This window comes from Myotis nattereri (assembly GCF_964212035.1).
Source record: "Myotis nattereri genome assembly, chromosome: 8".
NCBI classification, from domain to species: domain Eukaryota; kingdom Metazoa; phylum Chordata; class Mammalia; order Chiroptera; family Vespertilionidae; genus Myotis; species Myotis nattereri.
This window is the reverse complement of record NC_138083.1, coordinates 16,083,541-16,094,417: the sequence shown is the minus strand read 5'-3', so window position 1 is coordinate 16,094,417 and position 10,877 is coordinate 16,083,541. Positions and strand designations below refer to the sequence as shown.

General features: G+C 45.8%; 1 protein-coding gene across 1 annotated transcript; it reads right to left on the bottom strand.

Moving 5' to 3' along the window:
- Window positions 1-5,017: 5,017 nt before the first annotated feature.
- NKX2-4 (NK2 homeobox 4) lies at window positions 5,018-6,293 on the bottom strand (the record flags this gene model as incomplete). Its single annotated transcript, XM_081097641.1, has 2 exons — window positions 5,018-5,652; window positions 5,870-6,293. The coding sequence occupies 2 exons, from the start codon at window positions 6,291-6,293 to the stop codon at window positions 5,018-5,020; spliced, it is 1,059 nt and encodes a 352-aa protein (XP_080953767.1).
- Window positions 6,294-10,877: the final 4,584 nt, after the last annotated feature.

The following is a 10,877-nucleotide window of genomic DNA, read 5'->3' as shown; positions in this document are numbered from 1 at the left end:
GATGTAAATAAAGTTAACAGACCAATTTTAAATAATTAACTGTACTCCATTATGTTACCTTTTAGTAAGGCAAAGTTTTTGAGAGTCTTTAAAGATTCTTAAAGACCTTAGAACCTGGAAAGGGCCTGACTTTATTGTGGCGCTAAGGGCCCTTACTGAGCAGTGGTCCTCCCTTTACGTCAAGATCAAATGAGGTAATGCACATTAAAGCACAAAGCCATCTACAAATGACTATTAAATTGCCATTTAGCGTTACAAAGGCAAATTGGGTGTAATGACCGGTAGGTTAACTTTAGTTCGATGACGCGGGACAAGGAGGGGGTTGGGTGGCAGCACGCTGGGGGTGTGGCTGGAGGTCCCAAGTGCGCGTTGTCGGTTGGATGCTTTGGAGGTCGGGGGCACCCCCAGCAGGGCACGGCGACTTCGCAGCGGGATGGTGGTGGCGCCCGGGAGCTGTGAGCCTGGTGCGGTGGGAACAGAGGTGCGGCTCTTCAGAAATAAGGTCCTGGTTTGCGGGCCCGGTCACCCTCCCGGCCGGGCTGGGAAGCCCACGGACTCGGCGCACGTGGGGCGCGTGCCCCAAGCCCTGGCTCCGATTCCTCCCTCCGCGGACCCGCCGGTCCGACGTCCCGCCGCAGCCCCGGGAGCCCGGCGGGGAGCCTGGTGGGCGCCGGAAAGCTCAGATCTCCGACCCTTGGGGTGGTCGTGTGTCCCGGCCGCCACCAGGCCCAAGCAGGACATTGCAGCATCACCTCTCGGCTTCCGGGACTCAGCGCCGCAGTTTCTCCATCTAACTGGTTTCATCTCAGCTCCCGGCACGAATGCACCGAAACCTGAAAGGGAAGAGCGGAGATTGTCCTCCCTTCCGAGGCTGCTGTGTTAAGTTCTTAGTCTGAACATAACCGAATTTAGCTGTGCTTAAAAATCGAATTGTGTGCATTCTCCGGAGAATTCACTAGGATTCTTTATTCCCAGCCGGCAGAGCGGCTGCCTGGCTCCATCGCGCTCGTCGGACGCTTCTTTCCTGCCCACTCCAGGGAGGGTCGTGGGGCGGAGGTCCCGCCAGACTGCTCCTGGCGATTGACTGCTCTACTACTTCTAACCAGGAAAGAAGTCACTACACTAATAGAATAACAAGCAGCCCATTCTTGATGAATTTCCCCTCCACTCAGGGTTCAATTGAACGCTTTGCTTGCGCTGCTTGTTTCCCAAAACCATATTAAATAAGGCCAAGAGAGAACACGCTTTGATTTTTGTGTGAAAATCAAATATAGCTACTCACTACTGCAAAATAGTTTGCACAACTTAGAGGTAAGCAAATTTAGTGGTTAAAGTCGTATTAGAGAAGTCACTCAAACAATTGCTGAAACTAGGTTGCATGGCATTTAAAACAAAATCGCCTTTCACTCAATGGCAGGTAAACCTTCCAAGTAAAAAACAAACGAACCCCCAAAACCTCTCCAATAAGCTTCCATTACCTCCTAACTTAAAAACAATGACATCAAAGTGATCTTGAAATCACAGTTCTCTCTACGTACTGGAGAGCCAGTTCCTGACCCGAGAATATAGTCTTTTGAGTCTTCTCATCAGTTCTCACTAGCAGTAAAAAGCTATTTATTTTCTTAATAAAATCTATCCTAGATTTCTGTCTCATTGGTTTTGGGCATAGCAAGTGGCAGTATTTTTAAAAATCGAAGTGAAATCATTTAGATGCAGGTTTTTATCCGCACATGGTAGTATTGTGTTACACAGTTGAGCAATATCATCCTCACTTTGAACTGTATGTGAAGTGTATGTTGCCACCATAAATTTCTCTTAACGCACAAATTCGTACCTAAAAATGCAATCTTTGGTTTCTTAAGTGATTGTGGTCCACAAATTTATTCTAAAAGTCTTTCTAAATCATCAGGATTCAACGAAGCTAACAAAGCAAGTGTTTGGAAGCTGCCTGCCCTTAGTGAGCAGGATTGAGTCTGATTTGCTTTAAACTGAAAGTAAACAGTCGCCAGCAGAATGAGTTTGAACACAACATCAGTTGATAAAAGTCTGATTGATTACTTGTTCTGAGCAAAGCCTTAAATAGAAGACAACTGGGTTACACCCCCACCCTTCCATATACAAAACACCGTTCCTGTTCACTTCAACACTGCACACACTCACACACATAACACTTGCATTTACATCCCAACACAGATTACAGAGAAGTACCTGCAATCCCTGCGGTTGTTCCTCCGTGCAATTTGATTCTGGGTTTTGATTCCTGTGTCTCAATTAGAAAAGATAAGTTAGATTCTCATAAAACTCCCAAAACAGTTAGGAGAATGTCCCATGTGCAGCTAGCATTTCTGAAATCGAGTTCGGCTGTGGCCTCTGCTAAACTTCCAAGGGGCTTTGTTCCACTCAGACCTTCCCTCTTGGTCCTGAAGACACTTATCCTCCTCTCCAGTTAATGAGTTTCACCTAGTCTGGCTGTTCTGGTTTTTACAAAAGATCTGCAAAGCACTAATTGCAAAAGGAAAAAAGTTCTTGTTTTGCATTAATCAGAATGTGGAGTTCTAGAGTAAACATGCTTTTTAATTTTCATGTTTCAAGAATCAAGCCTTATCCTCACTTCAGGATGTGCGCACACACATAAGCTCAGTAGTTTTTGGGTGTAGAATGTGAAGCCCTCTGCAGCAATTACTGTGGCTTGGGTCCTTTCCTACTTAACAGAAAGCTGAAAGGAAGAGATATGCCTGTACCAAATACACTTTCAGAAAATATTGTATAAAGAGGCTGTTTCTTCTTAATGATCTTTTGATATAAAGTTCACTTAGTCTAAGGGATTCTTTGTTCCAGAAATAAATTATAAAGGAAAAAACTGTCCATGAAGATTTATTTTCTAATGTTATGTTACTTGGAGCCCTTAGTCCAGCGGTTCTCAACCTGTGGGTCGCGACCCCTTTGGCGGTCGAACGACCCTTTCACAGGGGTCGCCTAAGATCATCCTGCATATCAGATATTTACATGACGATTCATAACAGTAGCAACATTACAGTTATGAAGTAGCAACGAAAATAATTTTATGGTTGGGTCACAACATGAGGAACTGTATTTAAAGGGCCAGAAGGTTGAGAACCACTGCCTTAGTCCATAAGCTACTGTTTCTGTTGCATTTGGGGCTGTTTCCATACATTTAAATATATATATATATCAAACGATGTAAATGAAGTAAATTTTTTGAATTCTGGTACTATGAGGGAATCAAAGCACATCAGAAATAGTTATGCTTGCTTAGTTAACATTTTGAAAGGCAATTCCATCAACATGCAAAAACCCAAATTGGGAGAATTTTTTTGTAAGCATATTGCACCATTTCATACTATTTTTTGTTTAAATTATTTATTTTTATGTAAGATGTTTTAAAAATTCTCATTTTCCAAAAATGCATTCACGGCCCCTTGATAAAGGCTGGTTCCCTTGCTGCTTTAGTATTTTTTTTTTTCATCTGTGAAAATGTCTGGCGTTTATTGTTATTTACTATACAAAATATAGTTTAGAAAAAGTGCACGTTTAACTGCTAAAACACCTTCCTAAGGATTCACTTTGCACATTCAGAAAAAACGAAAACAAAATGAAGTGAAATAAAATGTTTCAACCTCACACTGTAGTTCTTCACACGTAGAAGAGGTCTGGGTTCCTTGGTAACTGTTTCGATCATTTATAAATCATGCTTTACCCATGTTATGTCTTTTAATTTTCATTAATGTTATAAGTTCATGGTTTTTTAGCTTTCTTTTAGTATTTTTACTCCAACACCAGTTATTCCAATGATACGTTAATTGAGATGTATTGTAACATCATGTCAACTATTATAAAAAACAAAACAAAACCTATATAACTCAGCGAAAAAGAAATGACCACTTGACTTTCACAAGAAAGCACTTAAGTTTCTTTTGTTATATTTAAATATCCATTGAACATAGGAAATATAAATTGGCATATTAAAGAGTAAATACATTTGTACAATAAAACACCAACAAAATCGGTGTGCAACCCCTGTTAAGTTCTAATATGATGGAAAAATTATACAAATTTTAGTTACTTATTCTTTACATCCTGGCTACAATTCAATAAGTTACCTTACTCTCTTCCTTCTTCTTGGCATGCTTAGAAATATAAATTGATATCAATTTTAGCAATTGTGTTTGCTTTCCCTAGCATTTAATCAAGGTATTCAAAATCAGACAAGCAAATATCTTAGAAAGAGTAAGTAATATGTCTACAGAAGAATGAGTGTATTTATTTTATCAGTTGATTTGGGGAGACCAGATTCCATATAAAAAATAGTTTACAGCCCTCCACGATGAACCGCATGGCTGGAGGTGGGAAGGGGCGTCTTGTTTTAGGGTAATACGCAAACACTCAATTGCCAAATAATGATCAAAACATTTTAAAATCAGCATTAAATTTAAAAAGCTCTATCAATCCATATAAGCAGTATTTTGATTGCTTTTATTCCATTTAATAATTCCTCTGCAATAATGTTTCTATGTGCATGATCCACCAATTTACTTTCCAACATTAATGAAATTGCACTTAAGGGGGGGGGGGGTGCTCTTCAAAAATTAATCTCCCAAGGTAAGTTCCACTTTCAAAAAGATTCATTGTTAAAGCTGGGTTGATTTTTAGAACTACAAACACCAACAAAGTCTCCAACACTTAAAACTCAAGAGAGCTTTGGCTAGGAATGTGGTGGGTGTGGACTCAGCCAGCTTTTCGCATCATTTGGAACTTCTGGAAGGAGGAGATCGCCACCGCAGAGCCTCCTGGCATGTCACATCATTCGGTCCTGGGGCGGCTGCTGTCTCCCGCCCGCAGCAGCGGTTCCGGGACGGCCCCCCTCCGTGACCCGTGTGTGCGTTTCCGTAGCCGCGGGCACAGAAGTCCGCGTGGGCACGTCTCCTCCATCCATCCTCGCCACGTCCTGCAAAGCCCGCCGGCCTCGGGCAGGACCCCGCCCAGGGCGCCCGCGCGGTCACCACGTCCGGCCATAGAGCAGGTTGGCCCCGAGCACGCCGCCGCCGCCGCCGCCGTAGTCCGCCGCGGCCGCGTCCAGGGCCGCCAGGCCGCCCCCGGGGCCGTGCAGCGCGGGCGGGCTGGGCGACAGCTCCTCCAGTTCGGGCGCGGGCGTCGGGGCGGGCGGCTGCGGGCCGGCCTGGCCGGGCGTCGGCGGGCCCGGGGCCCCGTTCTGGCACGGTTTGCCGTCCTTGACCAGCACGGGCACGGCCACGCGGCGCGGGGACGGCGGCAGCGGCGGCGGCGGGGCCAGGCCGCCGTCCTGCTGCAGCTGCTGCGCCGCCTTGTCCTTGGCCTGGCGCTTCATCTTGTAGCGGTGGTTCTGGAACCAGATCTTGACCTGCGTGGGCGTCAGGTGGATCATGCCGGCCAGGTGCTCGCGCTCGGGCGCCGACAGGTACTTCTGCTGCTTGAAGCGCCGCTCCAGCTCGTAGACCTGCGCCTGCGAGAAGAGCACGCGGCGCTTCCTGCGCGGCGCCGCCACCGCCGCCGCCGCGTGCAAGGGCGCCAGCGACTTGGCCGCGTCCGCGATGCCCGCCAGCGGCCCCATGCCGGCCACGTTCACGCCCGCCGACGGCCCCATGAACCTGGAAACTGGGGAGGGGCCCGAAGGGGAAGCCGGGTGAGCGCGAGGCCGGCTGCACGCCCCCCGCCCGCCCCCTCCCGCCCCCTCCCGCGCGCCCCGAGCCCGGAGCCCAGGACCCGCGGCCCCCCGCGCGCCCGGACCCCGGCCCCCACGCGCCCCGCGCCGCGGCGGGGAGAGCCCGCGCCGTCCGCCCGTCCTCGGTCCCGCGCTCCGGGCCCCGCTCACTTGACGAGTAGCGCGGGTCCGGGTTGGCTCCGTACCAGCCGGCGGCCCCCGCGGCCGCGCCGCCCCGCATGCCGTCGGCGTAGGCGGGCAGCTCGCCCATGGCGCCCAGGCCGCCGTTGCAGTAGCCGCCCACGGCGCCGGGCGGGAACTGCGAGACGCCCGCCGGCATGTGGTAGGTGGCGGCCGCCGCCGCTGCCGCCGCCGCCGCCGCCGCCGCGTTGTGCCCGGCCATGGGGTGCGGCTGCAGGCCCTGCGAGGGGGGACCCGGCGGCGCGCGGTAGGCGGCGGCCGCGGCCCCCAGGGGCGCCCCCAGGCCGGGCGGCGCGCCGTCCATGGCGCCGCTGAACTTCTTGTAGGTCTCCTCGATGGGGCTCAGGATGTCGGACACGGAGAAGGGCGTCGTCTGCTTGGGGCTCAACGACATGGCTCGGCGGGCCGCCGGGTGGGGGGCCCCGGGGCGGGCGCGGGCGGGAGGCCGCGGCCGCGGAGCCGGCGAGGAGCAGTCGGAGGCGCCGCGAGCCCCCGGAGCTGCGGGTCTGGGGTTTGTTTTAGTCCCGCGCCAGGTTGACGACAGACTCGGGGGGCGGAGCAACAGCCCCAACGAGCAAACAATGGTCATTGGCATCTTTTTCTCTCGCCCCTTCTCCCCCTTCCCCATCACCGAGGCAAAAAGGGGAAAGGGGGCAGTTGGATGTCTCTTGACGAGAGCACCCCCCCCTTTGCTTTGTGCGTGCTCCCGCCTCTGCCCTGGCAGTCACCCCAGCTCCCCAGCACCAGAATTAGACACCCCGAGGCCGGCGTCCAGGCTGAAGGCGAAGGACGTCGAGCTTCGCCCGTGCAGACTCCTGATTCCCTAAAGTGACTTCGTAGCCGAGTCCGGTATACTTGGGGACGGGAGATTTGGTGCTAAATTGGGGTGGGGGCGTGCAGGGCTCGCGTCGTCCTTTCCAGCTACCCGCCCCCCCCCCCCAAGACGCCCTCACTCGCAGCATCATCTACTCGTCTTTAAGTGTTAAAAAAAAGGGGGAGGGGGGGAAGCTCTTGGGTTCCAGCATAAGAGCGCATGAAGAGAAGGGGTACAATGACCGTCCTTTGCCATTGTAGGGTTCCTAATTTATGCATCTCCTGACCCTTCGGCATCATTCTGTGGGCAACCAAACGGGCACTTCTAAATTAGCTCCAAGTATCCGAATCCAAAGAAGAGAGAAAACACAGAGAGACACCCACAAACACTCAGATGCTAACTTGTAAGTATTCTGTTTTTACTCGGTGGGGATGGAGGTTGAGGTTGGTTAAGGCAAAGAGGGTAACTTGTATTTGTTAAAATGTTACAAGTTCAGTTTGCACCTGTAAAGTTCTTTACAGCTTCCTGCAGTTCCCTTCTCTCTCTCTCTCTCTCTCTCTCTCTCTCTCTCTCTCTCTCTCTCTCTCTCTCTCCCCCTCCCTCCCCTCTCTTCTCTTTCTCTCTCTCCTCTCCCTCTCCCTTCTTCTCTCTCTCTTTCTCTCTCGCTCTCACTTGCTCTCTCTCTCTCTCTCTCTCTCTCTCTCTGTCTCTCGCCTCCCCCCTCTCCCCCCCCCTCTCTCTTCCATCTTCCCTCTCTCCCTCTCTCTCTCATTCTTAGGGATTATTTTCCTATCACTCCCATGATCAAAAAGAAGAGGGGAAAAAAAACCCCAAAGTACAAATATTTCCAACTGTTCATAATGTGTCTTTTTTTATTATTGTTGGGAAAATATAACCTGTTCAAGGAAAAAATATAAAATGGATGCAGAAATCAAGTGAATATGGTAGTTTCTCTTTAAAAACAAACACGTTATCATCATTTCATTTGCAAATATACCTGCATAGCAAAGAATTTAGACATTGTAAACTCTCCATCAAATGCAGAACACGATAAGACAAAAGAAGTGTGCACTGCATATCGACTAAAGTTTGAAGATAATCTTACAGTTAAAAATAATGACAAAAGGAAAATGACATTGCAGTTTTTAAGTTTTTCTGGAGACTGGGGCAGGAGAAAGAAAAGGAACAAGGAAAGTGCTTTTTAAAGCAAGATTTTATTGTTTAAAAACGAAAAGGATATATGTACGCCAGTCATTTCAGTATAACCTAACAGTACAAGTCTTGAAGGCAGGACAGTGCTAGCTAATCCTTTTCCTGTTCCATTTCAGCCCTTTGGGTGAAATGCCCTCCAAGATTTTGTTTTTGTTGTTTTAATCATTGTTTCATTCTTCCTTTGTACTTCAAAGAATCTGCTCTTGGGTTTTGGGGGTGGGACTAGTATGGTCACCTCTGGGAAGAATGTATCCACAAGGCAAGTGTGAAGAGAAGTACTTTAAAATACTAAAAGGACAAAACACAAGATTACATGAATTGTTTGCAGTCATCAATTATTGACTTAGCAAGATTAGTATTGCTTCAACTTTAACATGATGCTATTTTTACAGGTCTTTCCTGATCTTGAAACACTTGGGGCTAGTTCTTCATTCTCGCCTGCACTGGAATTGCCTACTTTTTTTTTTTTTTCCATTAGTGATACGCAAAGAAGCATTTACGTGTGTATTTAAGTGGTTGCTGGGATCCTGAAAACTGTAGTTTGAGTTTTAAGTTTTGGTTTAATTCAGTATTGTTTACTTGTGCTAGCTTAAATAAAAAGCAGTAGAAAGTCAGTCAGTTCAAACTGTCCTCAGTGACACCTGAGTAAGTAAAAGTGGTGGTTGTATCATCTGTGGATATACACATCTCTTGCAAACCAGTATATTTTATTTTTCAAGTTCAAGCATGTTTCAGAAGTGAAACCCAAGATCATAATCTTCAAGTTGATTAGTTATCCAAATTGAAAACATGTTTATAATTACAGTCCCCTCCCCCAGACTATTGTTATTTACTGTGTTTTCAGGCTATGCATTTTATCTCATGCAGTTTTTTGTGTTCTTTTTTGTTGGTTTTCTTTTGTTTTTTAATAGGACTTCAGGATAGAAGCTCACGTAAGTGGTATTAACATACCACAAGTTGTTGCTTACTTTGTTTTTCAACACGATGGGCTGTGCTACAGGTACATTACACCTGAAAGGTTCCCATCTTTAAATCAAACAGCACTTTATCGTATCTGGAGGCTCTCTGCAGAGAGTCACTTTCTGACTGCTGGGGAACCTTACAGCCTAAATGGTACTCCTTGGCTGCTGAGCAGTTCCGGGGGGAGGGGGGGGGTCCACAATGTTTAATATTTCTCCCTCTCAATTATTTGTTTCTTGTTCCAGAAATTATATACTTCCATGCTGGACTTTTTGGATGTGTGCAGATGATTCCAAAAATAGATGTAGTCTGGAGCAGCGGTCGCCAACCTTTCGGACCTCACGGACCACCAGTGATCTGTGGACCACCGGTTGGCGACCGCTGGTTTGGAGGATGCCTGTGTACATTTATATAAACAAGTTAAAATCCAATTAATGTTTCATCACAGCTTTTCATCAAATGGGTTTCATCAAATTATTATCTGCTGAAATTATGGATAGAAGTTTATAGTCAGTAGATTATCGAATACTATTGACGAAATTGGATTCCATAGGAAATGTCTTCCTAAGGAGTGTTTTCTTTCCTCTTAAAAACAAGGAAAGAACACACTCAGAAGAAAAAGCAAATGCTGTCAAAGGGAATACAGTGAGAAGAGATGTCCCTACCACCCTGTCTTCCATCCTCCCAGTCTCCCTCCTCAGAGGCACCCGCACCTCTGTTACCTGTTTCTTCTGGGATGTCCTATACATCTGGAAACCTACCATTTTACACAAAAGGTGTACATGTTCTATATTGTTTGGTACCTTTTTATAGTTCAGGTTTTTGCAATTTCACACAGCACACTTACCTCTGAAAACCTAAATGGGCTCTGCAGATACGGGAAATTTTCATGAACAAAAAGATTCAGTAGGATTTCTTGGCTTTATGACAAAAATGTGGTATCTGTTGAAAATTTCTGATGGGTTAGTTAACCTTAGGGCCAAAGATATTTGGCAGAATAATTCTGCACTAGGAGCCTTCCCTAGAGTTGGGATTTGCTGTCGAAGCTCAGAGAAGGGCCTGAGGACTTAATGGGAAGTGTTTTTCTGGGGTGGCAAACAGATTTCTAATGTGTAATGAATTTATTTATAAAGACAAACTGTATTTGAAAATATAACTTTCTGCTTGATACTAAAGAAGATAGGTACCTTTTAGAAATGAGAAACTTGAAACATTTGTAATTAGTTTAAAAGAGTTGTGTAATTAACAAAATCTTCATTTTTTGAAGTAGCTTTAAATTATCATCTGTGCATTTGGGAAGGAATAAAGAAATATGTCAGGGTACTGGTGTTTTGTACCAAATTTTAAGGTTCGAAAGAGGAAATGAAATTGCTATAGAGATGAAACACAGATTAATTATTTTTAATATTTTTGCTAATTTCACCAGTGTCTAAAATCTGGTTCTTAGTTCTTTTCTGTCCTAAAGTCTTTTTGTTTGAACATTCACTTCAATTACTTTTGAATCTCTTTATGATAATTTTACATGTGTATTTATATGACTTTGTTATTTCTATGTGACACAGTCATCCTTTCATATTTTTATCACAAAATGCAATTCTTGTAATTTAACTCCTATAAAAACTCTTAATTCATCCTTTTCTGAGATTCAGATATTTTAGGTTGAAAATAGTGTATTAGTTTATTTGACCAGTTATTATTTTAAATTAACATGATTATTAATGCAATGTGAGAATGAATGGTAGGTGTCAAAGACATTATTGTTGTTGAAGTCATTATAATAATGAAGTTCAATTAAATGATTCCTAAAAAACAAGAACTAGAAGGCTCCCACCCTCTCTAGGGTCCAGCTGTAATACTAGTTTTTACAGTCACAGAGAATAACATTAGGCTATACCAGACATGTAAACTATTAAAATTTCCTAGTATGTTACAACTCTCTCACCCTAGGATTGTGAGTTTGAACTAGAAATTTAATTTTTGTTTTTAAAATTA